Source organism: Mauremys mutica, chromosome 4 (genome assembly GCF_020497125.1).
Source record: "Mauremys mutica isolate MM-2020 ecotype Southern chromosome 4, ASM2049712v1, whole genome shotgun sequence".
In the NCBI taxonomy this organism is placed as follows: domain Eukaryota; kingdom Metazoa; phylum Chordata; order Testudines; family Geoemydidae; genus Mauremys; species Mauremys mutica.
Genome location: NC_059075.1, coordinates 125,281,552 through 125,294,691, shown reverse-complemented (window position 1 = coordinate 125,294,691; position 13,140 = coordinate 125,281,552). Strand labels below are relative to the sequence as shown.

Sequence of the window (13,140 nt, the reverse complement as noted above, 5' to 3'; positions counted from 1 at the left end):
ACACAACAGTGATTCTTATTATCCATAGACCTGTCCAATCCTTTTTCAATCCTGCTAAGCTTTTGCCCTCAGTCATATCTTGTAGCAATGAGTTCCACAGATTAATTGTGGTTTGTGGAGAAACGAAAAGAAAAGAAACGAAAAGAAAGAAAGAATTTCCTTTTCATCAGTTTTAGATTTGCTGCCTTTCAGTTCCATTGGCTGCCCCCTAGTTCCTGTTTTACCAGAAAGAGTAGAGAGGAGCACCCAGTCTATCTTCTTCCTCCTCTTCATTACTTTGTATCTTTCTACCACGTCCCCTCTTACCCGCCTCCTCTCTTAACTACATACCACTCCTCCCCAGATGAACCGTCTGCTCCGTGTTCCGGCTCACCTGGCGCCTCTCCGAAAGAGCAGCTTTTTCAGGCTGCTCCGAAACTGGTCCGAAAGGGAGAAGCAGATGAGGGGGCTCACGGAGCAGTTGGAGTAGGCTAGCACCATGGCCAAGCTGGAGGCTACGAAAGCCGCAGGCGTCTGAGAGAGGCGGTGAGTGGCAGAGAGGTAGATCACCACAGAACAAGGTATCCACATCAGCACAAAGACCATCACCATGGTCAGTATCATGACAGTGGCCTTCTGGTTGAGTTGGGTGCTCCCTGACGAATGGACCACGTGGGTGCTCCGGCACCAGAGGGACTGGACAATCCTGGAGTAGCACAGGAGCATCAGCAGCACAAAGGGGAGAAAGGCAATGCCCCCGAAGAGGAGGAAGTACAGGAAGGTTTGCTCTGGGGTCAGGAGGAGCACGCAGTAATGGGTGTCTCCAACCACCATGACCCTTTGGTGCAGCCAATTGGGGATGGAGATGAAGAAGCCCAAAAGCCACATGCTCATACACAGCAGGAGCCTCTGGACCTTACTGGTGGAGAAGGAGCAGGTGGGATGGACCACGGCCACGTAGCGCAGGATGGATGTGGCCACCATGCTGTAAAAGCTGCAGAACATAGTCCACATGGAGAGACTCTGGCTGCTGACACAGACGGCCACCCCCATCTGCCAGTCCTCCTGGAGAAAAGTCAGCAGCAACACCGTGACATTGTAGAGGAGGAAGAGCAGGTCAGAGATGGTGATGTTGATCATGAGGGTGCTGGTCAAGGTGGAGATGTGGCTGCTGCTGCTGCTGCTCTGGAGACCCTCGATCAGGACCAGCAGCATCAACAGGTTTCCTACAAGACCAACTAACAAGATCAGGCTGCAGAAAGCAGCAAAGACGTATCTGAGCTGCCTCACGGTCAAGCCAAGGAAGCTGTGTTCTGTGCTGTGTGTGGTGGTGTCGTTCAGGGTGCTGTTGGAGGCAAGGAAGACAACGGCTGTGGTGGCTGGGAAATCCATTGTTCCAACTTGAATGAAAGCAGAACAACAGAGTCTAGAATAATAATAACCAATAATACCCATTGGGTCCTGCTGTCATACCTGCTGTCTGGCCATCCCATGCACTTTACAAACATAGCAGCCCTGGCAGAAAGGGGATTAGCCTAATTTTACAAATGGGGAAACTGAGGCACACAGGGACACTAATTTACCGAAAGTCATGCAAGGAGTCAGTAAGGGCAGGGCACAGACTCCAGGAGTCCCACTAGCGTTACCAGACAGCAAGTGTGAAAATTGGGATGGGTTGTGTGTGTGTGTGTGTGGAGGGGGGGTAATAGGCGCCTATATAAGAAAAAGCCCTGACTATCAGGACACCTGGTCACCCTAGTCCTGACTCCTTGCCCTGTGCTTAGCCCGATTGTGGGCAGGGATTGCCCTGTGCATATCCACTAGCCAGGTGCGACCTCACTAGAGAGACGTCGGCAGAATGATGCTCAGTCTGTCATCATCATTCACCATGAGGCTGCTCCCGAATGGCTCTTTTCCGGCCACTGAGTTACTGCCCATCCCTCCGCCCCCATTGTGCAAAACAGCAGCTCCCAGGTCTTGCTCAGTTCTGCGTATTGGGCACCTTTGGGTGCCAGCAAGTGCTCAGCACCTTTGCCTGCTGCAGGGAGCATCCTGTCTAGGGGATGAGTTATTCCTGTTTCCCTTCTGATTCTTTGAGAGCGCACACTGCAGTGTAGCTGCTTCAGGACTCCCAATGTAACCCACCCCCTCTAGTCGGCTCATGAGCCACCCCAGCCTTGGCTCACAGAGCTGGGTCAATAAGCTCAAGGGATAGAGACTTGTGCTGTTGGATCCAGAGGGGCCAGGTTTGGTCCCTGCTGCTGTAGCGTTCCTGCCTGCTTAGCCAGCTGCTCCACTAGAAAGAGCCAATTTGCTGCTGGTCAAGCTGCCGTGGGCTGGAGAATGTGGTGAGAACATGAGAACGGCCATACTGGGTCAGACCAAAGGTCCATCTAGCCCAGTATCCTGTCTTCTGACAGTGGCCAGTGCTAGGTGCTCCGCGGGGAATGAACAGAACAGGTAATTATCAAGTGATCCAGCCCCGGTCACCCATTCCCAGCTTCTGGCAAACAGCGGCTACAGACACCATCCCTGCCCATCCTAGCTAATAGTTATTCATGGACCTACCCTCATGAATTTATCTCGTTCTTATTTGAACCCTGTTATAGTCTTGGCCTTCACAACATCCTCTGGCAAGGAGTTCCACAGATTGACTACGCATTGTGTGAAGAAATACTTCCTTTTGTTTGTTTTAAACCTGCTGCCTATTAATGTCATTTGGTGACCCCTGGTTCTTGTGTTATGCGAAGGGGTAAATAATACTTCCTTATTTACTTTCTCCACACCAGTCATAATTTTATAACCCTCTATCATATCGCCCCTTAGTTAAACAAAAAGCCTTGTTCTTTGAACTTGCAATCAGCCATTGTGGGGGTGGGGATCCTGAGCCCTGAACAAGCAGATGCTGTTTCACATGCAGCGACATCAGCCAGGTACTGTGAGGCCAAGTGACTCTTGACTTTAACTTATGGGAAAAGAACAAAGCAGGAAGGAACAGGAGTAAGATCCCCATGAGAGTGAGTACAACACCCCACTACGCAGCAATCTGAACCCACCAGAAATCAGCCATCTGCAGACAGTGGAAATGTAAAGGTACAGTAGCCAGAAAACAAAATCTAGGACAAAGCTAGGTAACCCCCAGGCCCCCTCCCCCCCCCCCCCGCCCGCCTCCTGCCCCCACCCCCCAACTAGCTCTTTGAGCTTCCTTCTGCTTAGGCAGAAAAATGCTTTGAGAAAATAACCTTTGGAAATAAACTCATCCATTTCTGCCCCCTCCCCTACCCTCCCCCTCTCCCCCCATCTCTCTAGCCAAGCCGTTTATTCTCCAGTGCCCTGCCCTGGGGAGTCGACTGAACAGATGAAGATTCCATCGTCTCGCTTTCTTTTCTACAACATCTGCATTGCAGAAGCAGCATATGTGTCCTGTCAGCTCACTGGGAGGAAGGGCCGGCCTTGCATTCAGGTTCTGGGCATCAGGACTCCTGGGTTCTCTTCCTAGTTCTGTCATGGGTTCACTGTGTGACCGTGGGAACGTCAGTTCCCTTCTCTGTGCCTTGGTTCCTCCTGTGCGAAGGGGAAATCATGACACCGACCTCCCTCCTGGGGGCCGGGTGCAAGGCTAAGTGACTTAATGCTTGTGGAGCGCTCAGACCCCAGTGTGACAAGGACCAATAACTGCATCAGTGGGGTTAAAGCAGGGAGGACGCTGGTATACAGGACCCACATGGTCTCCTCTCAGCCTTCAGACCCACATGGTCTCCACATTTGCCCTATCTCAGAAACTCCCGTGTTCTCAGCCTCCTAGAGTTCTCCTAGTCTAGGGCTGGTCCCTTGTTCAGGTCTCTGTCCCTACCTCACCCTATACTCACACAACCTCACAGGCACCAACCACCCTCACTCACTCCCTTTAACTGGCTTCTCTGCTGGCTGCCAACCTGACATTGCTGAGTAACAAAGGGCACTGGGAGAGGGACCGTGCCCCTCCAGGCGCGTTGCACATGAGCCACCTAAGAGGTGCCAGGTTCTAATGAGGATTAGTGTCTGCCAGCCTGGCCCAGAGAGCAGCTGGTCACGTGGATGTGCAAGGCTCCATGTCGGGTTCTCAATCACCTAGGCCAGTTAGAGGTGAATCCTCTGCATCCACTCAATGAATTCCGGTGTTATTGTGTGACTAGCAATTAGGACACCTGCCCCATTGGCTTGGCTTTTAGCTCACAGCTTCGTTCCCTCTGCCACTTTGTTCATTCTCATTGTAAAACAGGAACACAGCTCAGCTCTCGCCAGAGACTCCAGGTCCAGAAAGGACCATTGTGATCATCTAGTCTGACCTCCTGCACAGCACCGGCCACAGGACCTGCCTGGATTCATTCCTGTGTGAATGAGAGCAGATCTTTGCTAAAAAAAAAATCCCATCTTGATTTTTAAATCGTCAGCGATGGAGAATCCTCTACGACCCTCAGTAAATTGGTTAATTGCTCTCATTAGTAAAAGCAGATGCTGTGTTTCCAGTATGACCTGGTCTAGCTTCAGCTTCCAGCCATTGCACCATGGCAGATCTTTCCGTGCTAGGCTGAAGAGCCTGTTCAGTATTCGTTCCCCGTGTAGGCTCTCAGTGATCAAGTCACCCCTCAAGCTTCTCTTGGCTAAGCTGAACAGACAGCTCCTTGGCCAGATCCACAAAGATCCATAACCTCCTGAGGCCCAGTTTTGGCTCCACTGCAAGCTGCAAAACTCCCCTGGCCCCTGCAGGCAGCTAAACTCCCTGGCTACGTTTTCCAGAGTAAAAGTCCCTCAGCCTCTGTGTTTCTGCCTCATTCCAGACCTCTCTCCTGACTTACCCCAGAGCGATTCAGGGACCAGGGAAAGAGGCATTCGGCCCCCTAAGACGTGGGCGGGGTCCGATGTGGTAGGTGCACTTAGAGGCCATTCACCAGATCAGGTCCCATTTGCAATCTGGCCAGAGAAGGAGAAAGCGGTGCTGGTGCCACTGCCCAGCGGTTTGAACACACACTTGGGATGTGGAAGACCCAGGGCCCGTTCCCCGCTCTGCCACAGGGGGAGGAAGGATTTGAACAGGGCTCTCCCACCTCACAGGGGAGAGAGATTGCTAACCACTGGGCTGAGAGTTATCAAGTGGGCACCTCCTCTGGCCATTCTGAGTGAAGCAAGGCAGGTGCCTAACTCATTCCCAGAAGAAACGCCTTAAGTGCCTGGAGCTACCTGTCTCCAGGTTCCCCTTCCTGGATCACTAGCAGAGCGAGGTGCCTCTCTCCGAGAAAACAGGGGCTTAGCACAGCCCACCACTCAGCGTCTCCCCTCTGCTAGCTCAGGCAGCTCCGCACCCAGTGTCTGGCTTGGTGGGTCTCATTCTCAATCTTTCAACTGCAGCGGCTTGAACGCCCAGGCTAATGGACACTTGCTGCAATCCCTGTGCTGCAGGGAAATGGCTCTTCTGAAGCCAGTGAAACACCTTCTCTTTCACCCCAGGGACTGAGCCATTTGTACCACCTGCTGCTGGAGGAAGAAACTCACCTGGCTCAGGAGCCCAGATGCAGGCCGGCCGGCTGGGCGAGGGCAGCGCTTGCAGCCTTCTAGGCTGTGTCAGCAGCTGCAGGGCATATTATGCTCCCTGGCCACATGGGAAATGGGGAGGGAAGAGAGCAGTTTCCCCCAGGCTCCCTGGGGCTGGGCAAATCAGGCTAGAAAGACTCAGTTCTCTGTGCAGACTTGTCCCAAAGCTGCCTGTGAGGGGGTGTGTGGAAAGGGGAAGCTATTTTAATCCTCAGCTTCCCAAAGACGCAAAGAACCAAGTCCCCTGCGACCACCACTCGTGGTCACTAACGAGCCGCTGGCAGGATTTTGCAAGCCAGGGGGGTTGTTAATTTATACCTCCATAACCCTCCCCAGCAGTTCCCAGTGGGCGTGCTGCATTCTCCGCTTCCTCTGCTGCAGCGTCGGTGGGCTGTGATTGAGCAGTGCGTGGGATCCAGCCCGTGGGCAGTGCTGGATCGAAGCTTCCATACAAAGGCTGGGACCATGTGGCCTGGGAAGGGCTCTCAGCTGCCGTAATAGCAACCAGTCGCCCCTCTACATCCTGTCCCAGCGCACTTGGCCTTTCTCCAGAGCCCTCCATCCAACGGTCCCCAAACACTTTGCAAACACTAGTGCCTTAGGGCTGGATTTCCAAAGCTATTTAGGCATTGAACGATGCACAGAGGTGCCGAGTGAGATATTTCACACAGCCCCGCTGAATCCTAACTCCTACTGGAATCAGGGCAGATAGGTGCTTTTGAAAATGCCACTAAGCACCTCTATACATCTTGAGGTGCTTAAATCCCTTTGGCAATCCAGCCGTTAGAGCCTCACAGCTCCCCTCTGCCAGCAGGCCCCCAAGTGTCATTTCCCTGGCTTCCAAATGGGGAAACCGAGGCACAGAGAAGTTGTGACGTGGCCACAGTGACAAAGGACAGCGCTGGCAGAGCTGGGAACTGACGCCAAGAGCATGGTGCTAAGTGCTACCTGCTGGGCCACACTCCCTCCATTACAGAGCACCATCAGCCTTGGGATTCACGAGCACAGGGCAGCATGGGAGGAGTTCCACATCCTGGAAGGGCCAGTGACAGCCAGCGGTGAATGGAAGCATGGCCTCATTCCACAGCCCCAAGAGGCAGTGAGGGCCACTGGCTTTGTATGGTACCTTGGGCATGTCCCCTCACTGCTCCAGGCCATGTTTTCTCTGTCTGTACCATTCGGCATCTGTAATTTAGCCCCTTCCCACCGGAGGATCTCCAGGTGCTTTATAAGTGCCAATGGATTAGACCTCCCAGTGAGAAATAGAATCATAGAAACATAGAAGATCAGGGTTGGAAGAGACCTCAGGAGGTCATGTAGTCCAACCCCCTGCTCGAAGCAGGACCACCCGCACTTACCGGACCTGAAAACTGAGGCCTCGAACATTGAAGTGACCTGTCTAAGATCACACAGTGAATCTGCAGGGCGTGGAATAGATGCCAACTCTTCCTGCCTGCACCATTTATCCTCGCTCTGGCAGACGGAGAGGAGACGCAGCGGCGCAGGAGAAGGATCTGGCTGGTTGAAAGTGTCCCTTTAAGGTGACCAGCTGTAATGGTGGTCAGTAGCATGGGGCTGCTGCCACGTGATGCCCAATATTGCTCTAAGCTAGCTGTGCCAATAAAGCAATGCAGGACCTGTTCCTGCATATGCCTGGCCTTGTGACAGTATGGGGTAGTGAGAGGCGCAGTGGGTTAACCCAGTGCCATTTCTCCTCCCTGGAGACCTTAGCTGGAAGCCGGCTAGAATTTCAAGTGACAGGGGGTTTGGGCAGCAGCTCGCTGGAGTTCCATTGGTGCATAGCAAAGAACCACCCCATGCACAGCAGGGCCTTCTGTTCTGCTTTCTCCTCACTGCTTTCCCCATGGCCAGATGGGTCTCTGTGGTGAAATCTCCCACCCGTCACCCCATTGGCTTGATGTCAGATGAGCGATGGCTTCTACATCATCACAGAATGACTCAGCTGTGTGCAGTGTCCTTCACACGGCCTGTGGCTCCCCCAAATTAGCAGAGAACCAAGTAACAGCAAATATTCCAATATACAGTAGAAAACAATGCAACATACACACTGAAACCGGGTCACCACTACCTATAATCATTGTCAGCACTTAATTTGACTCAGTGATAATTAGCTCTAACAAGTACACTATGATTTTAAGCAATTAATGTCTCATTTCAATTATATATGTTAACAGGGTATAAATAAATTTTCTTGCGTAATGGCTGATGTAGCCGTGACACTGTTAAAACCATTCTTGCAATAACCATTGTATTGTCTGCTCAAGAATGGGGGTTACAAAGACTCAGTGTTGGCCTCTCTCTGCTCCCATCGGGGTTAATGGTAAAACACCCATTGAGTTCAACCAGAGCAGAGTCAGGGCAGCACTGAGCACTTCTAAAAAATCTCACAGGCTTCAAAGTCAGAGGGGCCCATCATGATCATCTAGTCTGACTTCCCGCACATCACAGGCCTCAGAACCTCACCCATCCGCTCCTGTAACAGACCCCTAACCTCTGGCTGAGTTACTGATGTTCTCAAATCATGGTTTAAAGCCGTCAAGTTATAGAGCAGGGATCGGCAACTTTTCAGAAGTGCTGTGCCGAGTCTTCATTTATTCACTCTAATTTAAGGTTTCGCGTGCCACTAATACATTTTAACATTTTTAGAAGGTCTCTTTCTATAAGTCTATAATATATAACTAAACTATTGTTGTATGTAAAGTAAATAAGGTTTTTAAAATGTTTAAGAAGCTTCATTTAAAACTAAATTAAAATGCAGAGCCCCCCGGACCAGTGGCCAGGACCTGGGCAGTGTGAGTGCCACTGAAAATCAGCTTGTGTGCTGCCTTCAGCACCCATGCCATAGGTTGCCTACCCCTGTTATAGAGAATCCACCATTGACATAGTTTAAACCTGCAAGTGATGCGTGCCCCATGCTGAAGAGGAAAACAAACCCCCCCCAGGGTCTCTGCCAATCTGAGCTGGGGAAAATTCCTTCCTGACCCCAGATATGATGAGCAGATAGACCCTGAGCATATGGGCAAGAGCCACCAGCCAGACCCCTGGGAAATAATCCTCTGTAGTAACTCAGAGCCGTCCCCATCTAGTGTCCCAATCCCATCACGGGCCGCTGGGGATATTTGCTACTAGCAGTTGCAGATCGGCTCCATGCCGCTGTAGCCAGTCTCATCACACCATCCCCTCCAGACCCTTTCAAGCTCAGTCTTGAAACCAGTTTTTTTGCCCACACTGCACCCCTTGGAAATCAGTGGAAGCTTTGTCCTGAACTTCAATGGGGCCAATATTTGACTCCTAGACATCTGTGGACAGTCACCCACCGTTGCACTAACGCTGTTGGTGGCAATGGCAGAATAAACAAGGGCCATGTGGCCATCGGTGTTTATTCCAAGAGACCATCTGGGAATGCCCTATTTTCACACATTGATGAGCTTTGAGAGCCAGATGTGGAAGCTCTGCAATAACACAGGCAGGGTTGGGTGCATAACTGAGCTCTCAGGTCACTTGCAGTACCAAACAATTGGAAAAAAATAGTTTCAGGTCAACTTGAAAAATGTTGCTTCAATTTCTTTCACAAACTGAAAAGTTAAAAAAAAATTCCTTTTGGGTGGGAGGAGACATTGGCCATTGTTGGAACGTTTTACACTTTTTTATTTTAATAAAATCGAAGTAACTTTCTAAACACAAAGTCATTTGGAATCAAAAAGTTGAAAATGGTTTTGAAAATGTTAAAAAGGAAACATTTTGATTTTTTTTTTTAGAATTTTTTTTAGGTTTGGTTTTAATTGAAACAATCCAGCCTAATCAATATGACATCACAAAATGTTTCCTTTGACTCAAACCTGCATTTTTTGGCCAAAAAAAATTTTGGATGAAAAATTCCATCTCACTCTAGTTCTCCTGGCATTTCCAGCCTGAACTGTCATGAGCGAGCCTGTTGCCAGGGCTTTGTCTCCAAGGAGGGTCAGTGGCAGCTGGGAGCTGTAGCCAAGACAGTGATCTCCGGTCTGCACACCTGCCTCCTCCACTCTCAGCTTTGTAGTGCCCCCCCGAACAGTTTTTTCAGCTGGAGCCAAGGTTGGTCTGAGAAACCAAAGAAGCCGGCAGGGCTGACACGGCAGTTGGACCAGCCAAGCGGCATGGACCATGAAGACCGGAGGGTGCTGTGGCAAACTGTGGTTCACCAGCAGAAAGGTCACCACCCAATGTGGCATCCACACGATCATGAGGCTCACCACTATGGTGAAGACCTTGGTGGTGACCTGCCTACAGTTGTGGCACCAGCTCTCGGTGCGGATGAGCCCTCCCCTGAGGCACCAGAGGAGCTGGCTGATCTCCCAGGAGCACAGCGGGGAGAAAAGCCACGCCAGGCGAGAGAGTGAAGGAGAACACTCTGCAGCTCCATCGTGCAGGACACTTGGTGGCAGCACCGGCTCTCGGTGCTCACGACCTGCTGGTGCATCGAGCTGGGAATGGAGAGCGCAAAGCCCATGAGGCACATGAAGCTGGGCAGCAGGCGTCTTTGGCGGCGAGTGGAGGAGACTGCCCATGGCCAGGTAACGCAAGGCTGAGGTGTCCACCATGCTAGGGTTTCCAACTTTCTAATTGCTGAAAAACAAACACCCTTCCCTGTCCCGCCTCTTCCCCTGAGGCCCTGCCCCAACCCCGCCTCTTCCCACGAGGTCCCATCCCCGCTCACTTCTCTCCCCCTAGCTCACTCTCCATACCTCCCCCCGTCACTCCCCTCTCCCGGGACTCACCTCTGCCTGCAGAGCCAGGCTGGGAGGAGCCAACGCGGAGCCTGCCCAATCAGGGCACAGCAGGGTGGAGGGGAGAGTCATCCCCGGAGCAAGGGGCAGGGAGGGGTCGGTCCCTGTAGCAAGGGGGCAGGGTTGGGGCAGTTGGGGACAGGATTCCCTCCGGGTGGCGGCACCGACCTCTTGGAGCCCGTCCGGAAGCCAGCCACTGCTCTGTCAGGTGTCAGCAGCTGAGCACAGAGCAGCTCCTCCATGGGACTCCAGCCGCCGCTGCCGTTCCTCCCACCCCCAGTGGCAGAGGCTGGTTACTGCGGCCAACCAGACTTTTAGCGTCCGGTCAGCTGTGCCGAAAGGATCCTGCCAGGTTCCCTTTGTGACCGGACGTTCCAGTCAAAAACTGGACACCTGGCAACCCTACCTTGAAGGGAGACATAGGGCTTTTTGCGCAAAAGTTTTGTAGACAAAGTGCCAATGTAGACGCTGCCGTTCGTTATGTCAACACAACTGGCCTCCCCTAGTATCCCACAATGCCCACCATGACCTCTCTGGTCATGGTTTTGAAGGCTGCCCAGCAGGCATGAGCACCCTCCACCCCTTCAATGCTCCAGGGAGCTTTGACATTCCTCAGCCTGAAGAGCTCACAGAGCCAGAGGCACCGAGCCAGAGGCACCAACTTTCTGAGTTTCCAGGGGCTGCTCGAGCCCCGCTCTGCCCCAGGCCCTGCCCCCACTCCACCCCTTCCAGGGGTGAAAGTGAGCCGGTACGGGCCGGTACCGCACTGGCCCACACCCAGCCCACATTAAAGCGCTGCCGCAGCAAAGGACACTGCAGCGCTTTAACGTCCCTGCCCCTTTTGCCCCCCCGCCCCCTCCCGGCCGCTGACAGATAGTGCGGGTGCAAAGGGAGCAGCTGCCCTGGGGCCGGCGATTTAAAAGGGCATCCGGAGCTCCAGGCCCTTTAAATCAACCCGGGAGCCCTGGGTGGCACGGGCCAAGGGCTGGCTGGGAGATGCTGACCCCTTAGCCCCGTCCCTTCTGCCTGAGGCCCCGCCCCATCTGGGGGCCAGAGCCACCCCCTGTACCGGTAAGTGTCCTCAGTTACTTTCACCCCGACCCCTTCCCCCAAGGTTCCACCCCTGCCCCACCTCTTCTCGCCCCACCCCACCCCCGAGTGCACCCTGCCTTTGCTCTGCCTCTTCCTGCCCCTGCTCCTCCCCCCAGTGCCTCCTGCATGCTGCTGAACAGCTGATCATGGTGGGCGGGAGGTGCTGGGGGCAGAGGGAGGAGCTGATTGGCGGGGCCCACCAGTGGGTGCTGAGCACCCTCTATTTTTTTCCCATGCATACTACAACTAGTACTTCTGCAATTTCATATTTGAGTTCCTTCAGAACTCTTGGGTGAATCCCATCTGGGCCTGGTGACATATTACTGTTTAATTTATCCCCTCAATCTGGGACAGTTCCTCAGATCTGTCACCTAAAAAGAATGGCTCAGGTGTGGAATCTCCCTCCCATCCTCAGCCATGAAGACCGATACAAAGAATTAATATAGTTTTTCTGCAATGCCCTTGTCTTCCTTGAGTGCTCCTTTAGCATCTTGATCATCCAATGACCCCACTGAGTGGTAGGCTTCCTGCTTCTGATGTACTTTAAAAAAAAAATTGCTGTTAGATTTTGAGTCTTTTATTACTTGCTCTGTGGATTCTTTTTTGGCCTGCCTAATTATACTTCTACACTTGACTGGCCAGAGCTTATGCTCCTTTCTATTTTCCTCACTTCCAATTTTAAAGGATGCCTTTTTGCCTCACACTGCTTCTTTTATTCTGTGGTTTAGTCAAGGTGGCAGTTTTTTGGTCCTCTTACTATTCTTTTTAATTGGGGATATACATTTAATTTGAGCCTCTATTATGATGGGTTTTTTTAAATTTCCATGCAGCTTGCAGACATTTCACTCTTGGGACTGTTCCTTTGACTTTCCATGGAAGATTAGGACCATGCCATCACCAGCGCAAGCAGCTGGAACTCAGGACGCCCACTGCTCCTATTTTCATACATCCCTAGACATTAGATCAGAAACCAAGGGCCCAGGCCTGCTCCTAGTCAAGTCAGCAGGAGTTTTGCCATGACTGTGCTGGGGCCCAACCAGAAGAGAAGGGATCTAGGTGCTGGGGGATGGTTTCCAGGAGGCAGCATCAGCAGGACGGGCAGCTACAGCAGCACTCTGCACTCAGTTGCTCTGTGTTCCTGTACTACAGAAGAACTGGGGTCAAAGCTCAGGATAGCTCAGTGGTTTGAGTATTGGCCTGCTAAACCCAGGGTTGTGAGTTCAATCCTTGAAGTGGCCACTTAGGGATCTGGGGCAAAAAATTGGTCCTGCTAGTGAAGGCAGGGGGCTGGACTCAATGACCTTCCAAGGTCCCTTCCAGTTCTAGGAGATTGCTATATCTCCTATTACCAGTGAGTTTCGGGGGATTCAGCACTATCAGTCCTACTTTCTCAGGCCACCAGACAAACGTCAAGAGCCAAACACCTGTGACTGGGGAGAGCCACGTCTGTGCACCCCACACGACACCTTGAGCCAGGACACTCCCGATCTGCCACACATGGAGAAAACCATCAGTCCTTCAGAAGGAGTGAGCCGTGGGCCGGGAATGGCTTGCACAGAGCTGAATGCTGCACCAGGGCTGGTGGGGCAGCATCATGTTAAAAAGCAAGTGTGCATGAGTGTTTTAAAAATAAAAGAGCCAAGAGTCCCTCTCTCACTATGCACACGTACAGCACCGAGGCCCTGATTTCAGCTGAGGGCACTGCCGTAAC

General features: G+C 52.3%; 1 protein-coding gene across 1 annotated transcript; it reads right to left on the bottom strand.

Moving 5' to 3' along the window:
- Positions 1–369: 369 nt before the first annotated feature.
- LOC123369051 (C-C chemokine receptor type 1-like) lies at positions 370–1,371 on the bottom strand. The gene has a single exon (XM_045014420.1). It carries the CDS (start codon positions 1,369–1,371, stop codon positions 370–372), a length of 1,002 nt encoding a protein of 333 aa, XP_044870355.1.
- Between the last annotated feature and the right edge of the window lie 11,769 nt (positions 1,372–13,140).